The 15514-nt window shown below is 43.9% G+C and overlaps 1 protein-coding gene across 1 annotated transcript; it reads right to left on the minus strand.

Annotated features, from left to right (window-relative positions):
- Positions 1–544: 544 nt before the first annotated feature.
- Positions 545–15027, minus strand: parvg (parvin, gamma). The gene is given in 13 exon segments (NM_001292490.1): positions 545–1059; positions 2399–2471; positions 3315–3416; positions 4652–4720; positions 5591–5652; positions 6948–6961; positions 8066–8121; positions 9058–9173; positions 10572–10715; positions 11100–11202; positions 11647–11711; positions 12734–12796; positions 14698–15027. Coding segments are annotated over 12 exon segments (927 nt in total). The 5' UTR covers positions 12783–12796; positions 14698–15027; the 3' UTR covers positions 545–985.
- Positions 15028–15514: the final 487 nt, after the last annotated feature.

Consider the following 15514-nt stretch of genomic DNA (forward strand, 5'->3'; position numbering starts at 1 on the left):
TCCTGCTCATTGCCTCAATGTGATGCTCAGCAGTTGATGTTTATCAACTACCAGAAATCATTAAAATTAGCAACGGTACGGTGTCTCTTGCTTCAGTCAGATACAGATCCATGAATTTCAGCAACAGACAGTTTGCCTCTCAGACCATTTGATCTCAACTTCTGAAATTTGTAGCGCCAGCCTGACTTAGTCAGAACCACTCTCATGTCTGAATTTGTCGGTTTAAACCCCATGTCGGGACTTTGAATCTGCCCCAGCTCTCAGAATAAGGTGTTCATTCAATTCCACTGTCCTACCCTGTCCCTTCACTCCTTCAAGTCTACCCTTCATTTAACTGCCCACTTGAAACTAACAATGGGCTCAATGACGAGCTGTGTATTTTTTGTTGGTTAAACTCCAGCAATTACCCCAATGCACAAGCTGGGCCTAATACTTTCTGCAATGAGGTGAGCAGGCTGCATCCCTCCAGTGAGGACTTAAAGCCAAAAATGTCTTTGAAAATAAACAAGAATCAAAATCATTGAATCTTTACACCAAAGTTTGTCTGAATCTGCACTGGTCCAGCTGTTTACAAACAGTATAATAAAAGCTGAGATAGCTCAGCTCTCTACACACAATTTTAGCTCAAATACACTCCGAATGCAACACACAATTTCTATAGTCTTGAGTCAGTGGACATGGTACAAAGCATGCTGACTAATTGACATTTAACAGAAAAAAAAACCATGGATCATATTCTATACACTGTCAACTTCTGAAAGACATACCTCGGTTTAGAAGACAGTTTGTTCCTCATTAATGCAGGTACAGACAACAAAAGCCATACAAATGTGAAATGCAAATGGCCAAAGGAGAAAATTATGGAGAAGAAATACTGTACTGAGAACTGCTGTGACAATGTGTGACCACAGAGAACACTCTGCTTCATTGTCCACGTTAGAATCGAGTGCTGGCTTGGTACTGGCAATCCTTCTGCTGGTCTCCGTCATTTGTCCTTGTACATTGTGAATAAGGCGTATAAGACACGAAAGGTGGCTTTGCTGTCCATATTTACGATATCTGGCAGCAGAGGAAAGGACACGAGTTAGGTGTAACGTCTGATGGCATATTTTACTTTTAGAGAAGTGAAAATCTCATTACATTCTAATATTGAAAGAGGTTATGGGTTCAACTTCCATGTCAGGAACTTTGAGCTCACAGTCTAGGGTGACACTCCAGTCCAGTGTTGGAAGCGCAGTGTCAGAGGTGCCATCCTTCAGATGAGACCTCTTGTCTGCTTGTTCATGATGTTAAAGATCAGAAGGGACAAAGGAGTTTCTCCTAGTGTCTGAGTTTCTGTGGTTAAGCTTCAAATTTCCATGTAAATTCAGTTGATCCTCATCTGAGCAAGGCTCAGCATTACCCTGACCCTATAATAATAATAATCCTTGCATATAGCGCCTTCTTCAAGAATATGCTATCGCTCTGAATCATTCCGATCTCAGTCAAAACACACCTTTCTTCGATCCCTTACATTCCATTCCCCCCTTGACAGATGGTAGAATCAGACTTAGAATCATAATAATAAAGAGGACACTAGAGGAGAGGGGAGCAGTAAAGATTCACAAGGATGATAAAAGGATCCAGTGAGGAGAGCCTAGGCAGGTCAGGACTCTGCCTGTTGGAGCAGAGAGGCTTGAGAGGTGATGTGATTGAGGTGGTTAAGATAATGACAGGATCGTGATAGTGAAGAACTCTTTCTGTTGGTAAGTGATTCGAGGACAAGCTTGCGAGACAGTGCTATCATTGACAAGCTATGCGGTTTTAGCTGGTTAGAATCCAGTAGTTACCCTAATGCATATTCTGGCGTCCCCAAGCCTTGGCTCTTGCCAACTTGCACTTACTACTCTCTGGAATTAGGGTAAGCAGTGTGAGTCACTCTGTTCCTCTTCTACTGTTCTGGCTGACAATCCCCCAAATAAAATTGGGTCATTTATTCCATGGTTTGCGGAACTTTGTGCAAATTGGCTGCCGAGTTTGTCCACAAAATGCACAGTCACTACACTTTACAGTATATTTTGTGAAGTGCTGTGAGATGTCTTGATGTGATAAGGTGCTGTGTGAACTGCAAGGATTATTATTATAGCATGATCAAGTGTGCAGAAGGTACAATGTGACATCAGAGGACAGAGTGAGGGAGACAACAACACCAACAACAAAAACAACAGATTACATTTGTATAGCACCATTCAGGTAAGAATGACGTGCCAGGGCGCTGCAGATCTCAGAACCTCCCAGTTGGCTCAAACTAGTCACCAGATGGATGAAAAGCCATCGACCTCGACACAGTAAGAGCACTGAATGTTTACAACCTTTTCAGATCATGGGAAAAACAATCCTCCACCAAACTCTCACCCACCTTCCGGAGTGACGGATTCTATCGACACTCCACTTTCCTTCAGAATCTCCAATGCAAGAGTTACGTTGTGAAGCTGTGGATAAAACGCACAAAGTATCCGCAGTGCACAAGCTTACATCCTCCAGTGGGTGTTCCCTTGTTTGTCCCAGTACGTGCATTGTTTGTCATTGAGTGTATTTGAGTATGTCCATGTATGTATGTGAGTGTGTATCCATGTGGGTGTATGTGTGTGTGTGCATGCATGTGACACACCAACACAGTGAATGAATTGCAACGACTAAACTGCTAAGCAGACAACAGTGCGCTCTCTCTCCTCATTCAGTCTTTCAGCATTCGATCACACAATAAAACCCATTATCAAAGTCTCTTCACCAACTAGAACCCCTCATACTCACAGCACCTTTTACCATTGGGGGGTGCAGGTGTGGGACATGGGCAGGAAGAGTCTCAAAGCTCTTCACATAGCCAATTGGGAGTGCAAGCTGCAGGGGGAGGGGAAGGAGGAGGGGAGGAGTTCCAGAATGGCTGAAAGCCCAATCTGAAGTAGGCTGGTGCTCGCTGGTGGTCACAGGAGGTGGGATGGGGTGAGATCGAGGAGTGATTTGAAGGTGAGGTTAAAGATCTTCAACTTGATCCTCCGAGGGATGGGGAACCAGTGGAGCTGGGTGGGGATGGGGTGATTGGCTTACGGGGCCTTGTGTGGGAAAGGACATGAACTGCAGAGATCTGGATAGTGTGCACCTTGTTGAGGCCTACCCTATCCAGCCTATCCTGATAACAGCACCTGCCAGCCTTGGTATCGTCCTCGTAAACCTACTCGGTGCTCTTTCCATCGCTGTTATATCCTGCTTATAGTATAGAGACCAGAATTGGATACAGTACAAATTTAATTGAAGAATTTGCTCGGTGAACTTACCATCTCCTTGTGACTGGAAGGGCTGAGGTGATATTCACTGAGACGAATAAAGTAACCCTCTAATTGTCCAATTAATAGAATCAGGATCACACCATTGGCAAACTGGTGATAAACACAACAGACGGAATCCGGTCAAAGCACGTTCACGCCCTAGTGTCACCGCATACATTGAGGCCACCAAGCTCACAGCATTTATGCTGCTCTTTGAAAGAGCAATTCTCTGTTCAGACCTTTTCCTGATCACTGAGGTGTTTTATCATTTATAATAATAATAATAATAATAATCCTTGCATTTGATATAGCGCTTTTCACGTCGGGAGGACGTCCCAAAGCGCTTCACAGAACACACTGTAAAGTGAATTGACTGTATATTTGTGGGCGAACGCGGCAGCCAATTGCGCACAGCAATGTCCCACAAACAGTCGTAGATTGAAAATGACCCAATTTTTTTTTTATTATTGTTTTTTGGTTTTTTTGGAGGGATTATTATTATCTTGTTGATACTCGTCAACAAGGTGATGTCTCACCACTGTAATCATAGACAGACTGCAGACATGGTTGGGAAGAGAGACTGCAGACATGGATGCAGTGGGCATGGAGAGAAGGAATAACATGACCAAATCCAGTGGCAGCCTGGCTCAGTCTCTTGCACTTTCACCCCTGAGGCAAAAGTGGGACTGAGGGTGTGAGTTTGTCAGCCTGTTTCAGTCAACGGCACTCTTGCCTCTGAGTCATAAAGTTTTGGGTTCAAGTCTCATGTTGGGACTTGGAACTCATGTACTCATACTTGGACTGACACTCCAGTGTAGTTCTGGGGGAGTACTGCATTGTCACAGGTGCGGTCCATTGGATGAGATTTCAACCAAGGACCCCCGTGCCTGTTCAAGTGGATGTTAAAGATCCTGCAGCTGTATTAGAAAAGAGAAGGAAGTTTCTCTCTCGGTGTTCTGACCGACAATCCCCCAGATAAAATTGGTCATTCACTTCAATGACTGTTTGTGGGACATTGTTATGCACAAATTGGCTATTGCATTCATCCAGAAAATACGCAGTCCCTACGCTTTACAGTAAATCCTCCTGACATAAAAGGTACTGTACCAAATGCAATAACAATTATTTATTATTTAGAAGGTTGTAGGTTCAAGCCCCCACGTTGGACCTCTGAGCTCACAGTCCAGGCTGACACCTGCAGTGCTGGGTGAGCATTGCATTATTAGAGGTGCCGCCTTTCAATGAGACAGGTGTGTCTGACCAGAGCCCTTAAAGTTTGAGTTCATGCCCAACACTGAAATGTGCCATTGTCAGAATTTATCAGCCATAAACTGGGAAGAACTGACCTGAGAATCAAACTCGTTCACGGTGATCCCCAGCCTCTGCACCCGATTGTTTGTGAAATGAAGCAATGCCTGAAATTAAGGCATAAATTTAACAGTGGCAATAAGATCACGCCAATCCCTTTAATGGAGAGATTCAAACCCAAACACCATTGTTTCTGAGGAATGTTGTCGGGTGGATAAATCTGTCAACAAAGAGCTCAATAACCAGGAACAAGGATGGACAGGAGGTCATTCAGCCCGGCCAGCCTGTTACAGTAACATAGAGGAGGTCACTCAGCCTGAGGATTTTGGGTGAGGTTAGACTGCTCCCACCCCACACACCCCCTGCCCCCCCGCACCATGGGAAAGCCTGCAGACATGACGTGGGCATTCGTAATTGCCCCTGGTCCCTGTTTCCCACCCCCACAGCATGAGTCTCCACCACCCCCAGGAGAGGAGATTCAATAGTGGGAATGCCACAAAATAATAATAATAATAATAATAATCCTTGCATTTGATATAGCGCTTTTCACGTCGGGAGGACGTCCCAAAGCGCTTCACAGAATATACTGTAAAGTGAGTTGACTGTATATTTGTCGGCGAACGCGGCAGCCAATTGCGCACAGCAATGTCCCACAAAACAGTCATAGATTGAAAATGACCAATGTAATTATTGTTTTTGTTTTTTGGAGGGATTATTATTAGGCGTGTGGAGTAAGGAAACTTGCCCAAGGTTTCGCCCTCTGCCTGGAATTGAACTCAGGTCTCTCACTTGCAAAGCGAGTGCTCTAACCACTGAGCTACAGGACTCCACAAAAGAAGGAATGTTGGGGTGGAATGGAGAGAAAGAATGGAGAGGGGGGAATGAAGAGTGGAGGAATGGTGAGGGGAGGAATTGAGAGAGGGAATGGAGGGGAGGAAGCAGCATTGCAGAGACAGGAAGAAACGAGGAGTGAGGACCTGCTTCACGGTGTTCATTTTGTCAGGACCGAGTGTAAATAGATTGTCGATGGCATCAGCTTCTAAAATCAAACAAAACAAACAGTAAATAACTCACTACACAGAGTAGTATCTTCCTCACAGAGACAGTACACATTGCCCTGTCTGGCTTTGGTCTGTCACTCTCCTGATGCACTGACTCTAAGCTACAGTGTCACAGGCTCCCAGCATTCTCAGTGGTCAATCCTCACCATAAACCAACACACATCTTTTGGACAGGTGAGTCAACTGGGATATCAGAGCCATGTTGTCACCTTACGGGCATCTTTCATTCACTGGTCTCTTTCAGGTTACTGAAACCAATTCCAGCTGCTGCACCAGCTCAGGTGAGCTTTTAATAATACTAATACAAAAATAATAATAACTCTTGTATTTGATGTTGTGCTTTATCACGTCGTTGAGACATATCAAAGCACTTCACAGAATATGCTGCAAAGTGAATTGACTGCATATTTTGTGGGCGAAATGCAGCAGCCAATTGCGCACAGCAGTGTCCCACAAACAGTCGTGGATTGAAGTGACCAATTTATTATTATTATTTTTTTGAAGAAATTATTAATCCCAGAAAAGCGACCCGCCAAGTGACTAACATCAGGGTTCCTCTTACTGCTAGGTAAACAGAGGCGAGTGGAATAATCAACACAAACTGTAAATTCAACAGCAAATTTTCCAGATTGCAACATTAATTTGGGTGAAGAAGATTCTTCAGCCCATCTGATCTCATCCCGCCAGCCTACCTTCTCCCCTATCACAGATCAAGCTGATTTTCAAATCAAACCCAGTGCTCTGACCTCAACCAGCCTTCCTGGTAACCTGTTTTAGTTGTTAATTACCCTCTGGGCAAAGAAAAACTTCCTGGTGTCTATTCTGAAATTGCCCTTTACAACTCTAAATTTGTGTCCTCTTGCTGTACTGTCTTGGTCCATCCTAAAGAACAATACTAGTTTACCTTTTCATAGAGTTTACTTTTTCTATCCCATTTAAAATGTTATCCACCAGATCTTCTAAGCTCTTTGAGACTTCCTCCTGACATGAAAGACACTATATAAATTGTGTTGTATTTTACTGTATAAGGGCCTCTCTGAGACATCTCTTTTCGAGACTGGAGAACCCTAGCTTGTCTAATCGATTTTAGTACAATAATATACTAATAAAAATAATAATAATTTGGATTTCCATCGCCCAACCCCCAAACTATCATGATTGTGATCCCTTGTTTAGTTTCTAGCTTGGACATTCCAGTCTGTTATCCATGCTTCACTTGGCTGTTATTCAGTGGTGAGTGCGAAGGGCCTGACAACACCAGGCAACATCTTACTTGTATTTTCATCGCTGCTCCAAAATAAAAAAGAGAAAGAGAATAATCAGCTGAATACATATAATAATAATTTTTAATAATAAAAATAATAATAATCTTTACATTTGATATAGCATCTTTCACATCTGGAGGACATCTCAAAACCCTTCACAGCGCTGTAAAGTATAGTGACTCTATTTGTGACCAATCGCAGCAACCAATTTGCACACAGCAAAGTCCCACATACATCCATTAAGTGAGTGACCAATTTTATGTGAGGGATTGTTGACCAGGACACCAGGAGAGAGAAACTTCCTTCTCTTTTCAATAGTGCCACGGGATCTTTAACATCCACCTGAATTTTTTTCTGGTCAGCCGTGTGTCTGACACGTGGAAACCCATCCCCATGAGCATTGAAACCAGACGGAGCGTTCCATAAATACCACCTCTACTTGCAAATTCCCATGCATTGGAATGGAATGTGCACTCACTCCCTGGAGGTGCACCCTGCTTACCTAATTCTGGAAAGTACTAGGCATAGGTTGGCAAGAGCCAAGACTTGTGTGTTAAGCTGAATGCTGGAGTCTAACCAGCTAAAACCGCATAGCTTGCCATTGATAGCATTGTCTGGCAAGCTTTCCCACTGCTTAACAGCTGGGACCATTAGGGCTTTGGCTTGCAGGGTTAGTGGGAGCTGAGTGGGAAGAGTCCCTGCCTCCAGTGACTGGTCTGCCCCCCCCCCCCACCCCCGCCAAGAACTGCCGCTGGGATGGGCTGTCATCAGCAGTGCCCTTGAGTAAAGCAGATCTGTCTGGGTCAGGAACTGGACTTGAGACCATTACAGAAGATGGACTCGATTCTGACATTCTGTTGACAAAAATGTCACCTTGGAGTCAGTTCAGTTTCAAATAGAGCTCCTGCGAAACCTGAACAGGCACAGATAATAATATCTCATCCAAAGGACAGCCCTCCAACAATGCAATGTCATCTTAGACTATGTGAGTTCAACTCTAAACTCATATAGTAGAGGCTTGAACTCAAAACCTCTGGATTTTAGAGGCAATGTTAAGGAACAGGGTTAGTCATTAAACAGATCAAAACCATCTTCCTGAGCTTTGTGGATGCAAAGTTTGCATTACCTCTGCTCAGTGATATATTCCAAATGCTTCTGACTTTTTACTAATTTACTGTCAATCTGGAAAAGAAGAAAATTCACAGTCAACTTACAAAGCTCAAGAATGTTAACAGCGTCAAAGACTTTTTCCATTTCTAAAATCAAACATACATCTGCCTACCAACACACAGTAACTTCCATTTTACACCACACTACACTAACACAGCATTACACTGTGGAGTCCTGTAGCTCAGTGGTTAGAGCACTCGCTTTGCAAGTGAGAGACCTGAGTTCATTTCCAGGCAGGTCAGGGCGAAACCTTGGGCAAGTTTCCTTACTCCACACAGAGCCTAATAATAATCCCTCCAAAACCAAAACCAATAATAAATTGGTCATTTTCAATCTACGACTGTTTGTGGGACATTGCTGTGCGCAATTGGCTGCCGCGTTCGCCCACAAATATACGGTCAATTTACTTTACAGTGTGTTCTGTGAAGCGCTTTGGGACGTCCTCCCGACGTGAAAAGTGCTATATCAAATGCAAGGATTATTATTATTATTATTACACTTAGGGTTGAGAGGTCCCTGCCCCCACTGGTCTGCCCTTCCAAGTGCTGCCAATAAGCCAGGCTAGACTGGGCTATCATCAGTAGTGCCCTGGAGTACTGTGGACCCGCCTGGCTCAGGAACCGACTTCGAGACTATCACATAGGGTGGACTCAATTCCGACTTTCACGTACGTCACCTGAACCACAAGCAGAGGAAAACTGAATGAATAATATAATAGAGGGGGATGATCATAGAATCATAGAATATTACAGCACAGAATGAGGCCATTTGGCCCAATGTGCCTGTGCCAGCTCTTTGGAAGAGCTACCGAATCAGTCCCACTCTCCCAAACCCCTGTAATTTTTTTCTTTCCAAGTACCTATCTATGATGATGTGGGACCCAGTATCCCTATGGGTACTGATCAGCCTGAGCCTCAAATTATCAGCAGAATTCACACTGTTTCTTACCTGGTAAGTTACTTTTTCCACATAAACATTTTTAGGAAGGTCCAGGTCAGGCCTGAAGTGCTTCATAATGGCAACCAACAGATGGAGTGTGGCCAACAAGTCCTTGTTATTGATCACTGAAAGCCACAAGGAGAGTTTAGTCAGGAAGTGATGTTTACAGTTGTATAAAACACTGGTCAGACCCCTTTTGGAGAATTGTGTGCATTTTGAGGCATCTTAGGAAGGATGTATTAGTCTTAGAGAGTGTGCAGCGTTGATTTACTAGAATGATTCCTGTTGTCAAGGGCCTAAATTATGATGAGTGGATGTAAAACTTTGGATTGTATCCTCTTGTATTCAGCAGGTTGAGAGGTGATGCGATTGAGCTGTGCAAAATTATGAAGGGAGTTGATAGGCTGAACAGCAAGCAAATGTTTCCTCTGCTGAGAAAATTGAGCACTAGAGGCCAGAGGAAGCAGTTGAGAAGTGAAATAAGGAAACATTTTTTCACACAGGGGTTGGTGGGTGTGTGGAATTTACTCCCCTGAAGGCAGTGTGGGCAAACTCAGATGAAGAATTTTAAAGGCAAATGGAAAATAATTTGATAGACGGATATTAGGGGATATGGAGAGAGGACGGGGAGGTGGAACTGAGTTGCGGATCAGCCACTATCTTGACAAGTAGTGGTACAGGCTGGATGGCCTGAATGGCCTCCTCCTATATTGCTTCCTTCACACCTGAAGACTTTCCTCTTTGACCATGCCTACAGTCACCTCCCCTCTCTCCCCAGATCACTGTCAAAACGTGCCATTATTTAGCACTCCGAGACATTACTCCCTTGAAGACACTGTCTAAATGCAAGTTGTTGATGTTGTAGTACACTGTCTTTATTCCTCATGCTAGGCACAGGCCTGGTAGAGCAGGTTTTTTTTTATCAACTGGAACCTCCCCCTTATCAGAAACACTGACACACACACACGCAGAGACCCATCACCATCCTTAACAGTCTCCAAACCAAACTGAGTTCCACGCATCTTACTTACACAATGAAATTCCCGTATATTGGAATAGAATACACACTTTCTTCCCAGTAGGACTCATCTTGCTTACCTTATGACAGAGAGTACCAGGCACAGGGGATTGGGGTTCTCAAGAGTGTGAGTTGGGTAAATGCTGGAGCCTAACCAGCTAAAATCACATAGATTGTCATTGATATTGCTGTCAGGCAAACTTTCCCACTGCTTGTCCAGCTAGGATCACCCTACCCGTTAGGGTTCTGGTTGAAAGTGACTGATCTGCCCTTCCAGGTTCTGACGAGACAGGCTGCCTGTGCTGTCATCAGCAGTGCCCTGGAATACTGCGGACCCTCCTGGATCAGCAACTGAACTACTGAGACCACCACAGATTCAGGCTCGATTCAGACATTCCGCTGCCGGCAATATGACCTTCGAGCCAGTTTCGCGCCACGGAAACCCTGCTTATGTTATACATCCCGCCGGCACTAACTAGAATTTGCCTCCTTACACAGCACTTACGCTCAACACTCCACTTGAGGCTGGATTGATCGGTGACTTGGAGCAGCTGGTTCACGGTGTCCAGCACAACTTTGAGCTTGTGTCTCTGGGCACTGGTGGAGAATGCGATTTCACCCACCTCCAACTTGACATCTCCTAAATGTACTAATGGAGAAGGCAAAGGTCAGCAGTAGGGTGATGTCATGCCGGGTGATGCCACGTGCTCAGTGATTGAGCACAATCACAATTGTGCGTTCGCCCACAAATATACAGTCAATTCACTTTACAGTGTGTTCTGTGAAGCGCTTTGGGACGTCCTCCCGACGTGAAAAGCGCTATATCAAATGCAAGGATTATTATTATTATTATTGGTGTCAGGCTGGGGTGAAGTCATACACTGGGTGATGTCATATGCCGGGTGATGTCATGCAGGATGATGTCATTTCGATGCTATAAAGCCCAGGGTGTGATGTCACCCTGTGGATCTGGCTTGGGACAGGCTTGGGTCTGGCCTGGGGTCAGGTTCGGGTTGGGATCAGGTTGTCTTACCCAGCATGTGATGAAGCACTAAGCCATCATAGATATCTTCCTCCAGGGACTGCACCACAATGTGATCCCTCTTCAGGGTACGATTAATCCAATCGATGAGGAACTGCAAACAGTTGAAAGCAAAAGATTCGGCTCTCGCTGAACTTGGCATTTGTACAAAGGCTTAACATTTTTACTAACAAAAATAATCTTTTCATTTACACATCACACCAGAGTCAGGTCAAGAAGACTCTTCCTGGGCAGCCCCCTTATGTGACAGTGGCCAGAACTGTATGCAGTATTCAAGGTGAGGTCTGACCGGAGCACTGTACAGCTTCAGTATGATGAATGGGGATCTAAACTCAACTGATTTAGCAATGTAGCCCAGCATCATAATTGCCTTGTTTATTGTTATACTACTGTATTGTTGTGCATTGTTTTGTGCTCTCTAAAGTCAGAGGACACTATTAGGGAGGATGATAAAGTTGGAGTGATCTGCTGAGCTGTGGGTGATTGAAGGACATCAGTCACAGGAGGGAATTTGCTCACATTAGGATAGAGTTCCTACCATTTTCAACTCTTGGAGTTGGGGACTCAGCAGTGAGCTGGGCTGCAAAATATTTCTTGCCTCTTCTGTGAAAACAAGAGTAAAAATTCAAACCAAGTGAACAGGAAAACCGTCACTACACTTTACAGTGAATCCTGAGGCATTTTGAGACACCTTCCTGACGTAATAAGGCGCTGTTACCAAATATAATGATTAAAGCAATAAACCAGTATGAAAAGCTAAGAGGATTTCCTTAAGACTAATTGGAGTGGACAAAGGGGAGATCGTAAACTGGGAGCTGGTGGGGCATAGGACCAAAGGTGTTGGTCCGACTGGCCCAACACAGTGCTAAGATTTGATATCAACACCTCTGGGTAGGGATGGGCTTGTCTCTGAGTGGAATACGGAAACCCATCTCCATCTATCCGTACCAAATAGAGTTCTATGCATCCTATCTATACATGGAAATTCTGGAGATGCTTATTGGAATGAAATTTACACTCTCTCTCTCCCTGGAGTGACTCATCCTGCTTATCTCATCCTAAAGTATTAGACACAGGTTGGCAAAAGCCAAGGCTTGGAGACCCCAGAGTGTGCATTGAGGTAACTACTGGAGTATAACCAGCCAAAACCGCATTGCTTGCCATTGAGAACACTGGCTGGCAAGCTTCCTGATACTTATCCAACTAGGACCACTCTACCATTAGGGCTTTGGCTTGCAGGGCTAATGGGAGCTAAGTGGAAAGAGTCCTTTCCCCCAGTGCCTTTCCAAGACCCACCAATGAACCAGGCTTGGCTGCTCTGTCATCAGCTGTGCCCTGGAGTACTGCTGAGCTGCCTGGCTCAGGAACTGGACAACTGAGACCCAAGAGAGGTCTGGCTCGACTCCAGATTTCCATTGCCAAATATGTCACCCTAGAGACAATTCAGCTACAAGGAGACCCGTTACTGTGTGCAAATTGTCTGCCTCAGAAATACAGTTACTGCACTTTACGGAATTATTGTGAAACTCTTTGAGATGTTCTTAGTGTGCTTAGTGTGAAGGGCTTCAAAATCATAGCCACTGTATCAAATGTAATGCAGATTTGAAGACCGTAAAGTGACATACCTGGAACAAGGTCATTGGCTGGGTCATTTTCAAAGTTACTAACGTCCATGTCGGAGTCTCCTCCTGGTAGATACAAAAAAAAATGAAGATTTACACACTAGAGAGCATCCAGCCATGATCAATTGTCGAGTCACACTTGGACATACCTGAAAGAGGATGAAGGTTCAGAGATATGAAAGGAGGACAACACCAGGACATTTTTCCTTACCCAGAGGGCAATTAAGGACTGGGACAGAATTACCAGTAAGAGTGATTGAGGCCAGGACACTGAACTCATTTAAAAAACAGCTTGATGCTATTATGGAAGGATGATAGGGTGGATTTTCTAGATGGATGAGATTGGTTGGACCTCTTTTGCAATACAATACACTTATTTAGCACCTTTCAAGTTGGGAGGACATTCCAAAACACTTCTTCTTGTGATTGTATTATTATTGAGGACTGAAATTCCACCTTAGCATGTAAAACCATCTGGCATTAAAATATCAAATGATCTGGGACGCTACCCTGTGTGAAGGATGCTATATAAATGCAAGTTGTTGTTGTAATATAAGATGGAGTCCTGTAGCTCAGTGGTTAGAGCACTCGCTTTGCAAGCGAGAGACCCGAGTTCAATTCCAGGCAGGGCGAAACCTTGGGCAAGTTTCCTTACTCCACACGCCTCATAATAATCCCTCCAAAACCAAAAACAATAATAAATTGGTCATTTTCAATCCATGACTGTTTGTGGGACATTGCTGTGCGCAATTGGCTGCCGCGTTTCGCCCACAAATATACAGTCAATTCACTTTACAGTATATTCTGTGAAGCGCTTTGGGACGTCCTCCCGACGTGAAAAGCGCTATATCAAATGCAAGGATTATTATTATTATTACACAATGTAGCTGAAAATTTCTTCAACTTAGTTCATCTGCAAGCTTAAAACTGTGGAAAACAGGTTCTAGACCAGGACTAAATGTGAGAATTTGCCACAATTCTGCATCATCTTAGATTTTAAGGTAGGATGTGCCTGGGTGTAACTTCAGGTCTCTTATGTCTACTCAGCACTCGGCATTCCGAGACATTGCCCAGCGTGAAGGGTGTTATATAATTGTATGTTGTTGTTCTATTACACACCCAGTTACAATCTCCAATTGTATTTCATTGTCCCACCAATCCCTCTCCTCGGGGCCGAACTGGCTCCAAGGTGATGTGCCTGGCAATGGAATGTCAGAATTGAGCCCACACTTTGTGAGGCTCAAGTCTGGTTCCTAAGCCAGGCAGGTCCACAGTGCTCCAGGGCACTGCTGATGACAGCCCAGATGACTCATTGGCAGGACTTGGAAGGGCAGACTGGTCACTGGGAGGACTCTTCCCACTCAGCTCCTGTTATAATATTTGCCTTTGATATTGCACCTTATAATAATAATAATCCTTGCATTTGATATAGCGCTTTTCACATCTTTAAGATATCTCAAAACATTTTACGGAACATACTGTAAAGTGAATTGACTATATAGTTTGCGCACAGCAGTGTCCCATAAATAAACGTGGATTGAGTGACCAAATTTGAATTAATGAATTTATTTTTGAAAGTAAAATGATGGCCTAGAAAAGTGATCCACCAACGACTAACAACCGAGTTCCTATTTATTGCTGGGTAAACAGAGGCGGTAACCCTGCAAGCCAAAGCCCTAACGGGTGGGGTGGTCCTAGCTGGAGAAGCAGCAGGAAGCTTGCCAAAAATGTGAAATGGAGTTTCCAGTCTGGTTTGGAAACTCTTTAGTATGATGATGGGATGTCAAACCACATTCTTGCTAGTATACTGCACCATCTCATTCTCTTTACAGAAAAGGGTTCCTCTCTGAACACAGTACACTGAATAGAAAACCACGGGAAACAGATGTAAAGAGATAAGAAGTTTGCTTCACAATGATAAAATACACGGGGAGAGGCTGCAGACATGGATATGTGCAGATACTAACCTCTGCTTGTTTCTGTAGTGACTTGTCACTTCAGCAGCGGAAGATTTGAGCTGTTTATGTTTAACAGATGAGTTGTTGGAATTCAGTGTGCGAAACACTTTTGAGTTCACTTAGACGAAATCCTGCAGTGACATAAAGCGAAACTGCGAAATGTAATTTAATTCACCAACTTTACAATTCATTCAATGTGGCAACATCGATGGTGCCCACACCATTAGCCCGCTCCCAGTAACTGGCGGCAAGTCAATTTGTTCAATAAATAGCTTAAGGGAGATTGAGATTGCGTTTGATCATTTAGTCTGGCTGCACAGTCTCTTTTTCGGCAGTTATAAAACTTCCTCTTTCAAGGCGGTTTCAGCAGCAATAGTTCTGAGAAGCGGAAACTGAAGTGAGTAATGGTGTGAGCAAGAGACCAAAAACAGCTAACTGGAGTGAGATGTAATGTAGTGAGATGATATAGTGTAATAAGTCCTCAATTCTGTCAACTGCAGAAAAGTGCCTCTCAAATTAACTTGAATTTTTTTCCATATTCTTAGTTGTTTGTTTTAATACTGATCAATACAAGGTACTATCTATAGGAAGTGAGAATAAGAAACACAAGTTGAAAGAGATGTGGGGTGTTAGTTGACTCATCACAGGCAGTGATGTCAAAACAGTGTGATGTAACAATAAACACGGAAAACAGGGAACTCGGGCTCTTCAGTCTTGAGAAGACACAAACGGGATCTAGTAGAGGTGTACAATATTTTAAATGGGATTGAAAAAGTAAACCCAGATCAATACTTTAGGATGCACCGAGACAGTAGAAGAGGACATG

Source organism: Callorhinchus milii, unplaced genomic scaffold (genome assembly GCF_018977255.1).
Source record: "Callorhinchus milii isolate IMCB2004 unplaced genomic scaffold, IMCB_Cmil_1.0 Scaffold5, whole genome shotgun sequence".
Classification (NCBI taxonomy): Eukaryota; Metazoa; Chordata; class Chondrichthyes; order Chimaeriformes; family Callorhinchidae; genus Callorhinchus; species Callorhinchus milii.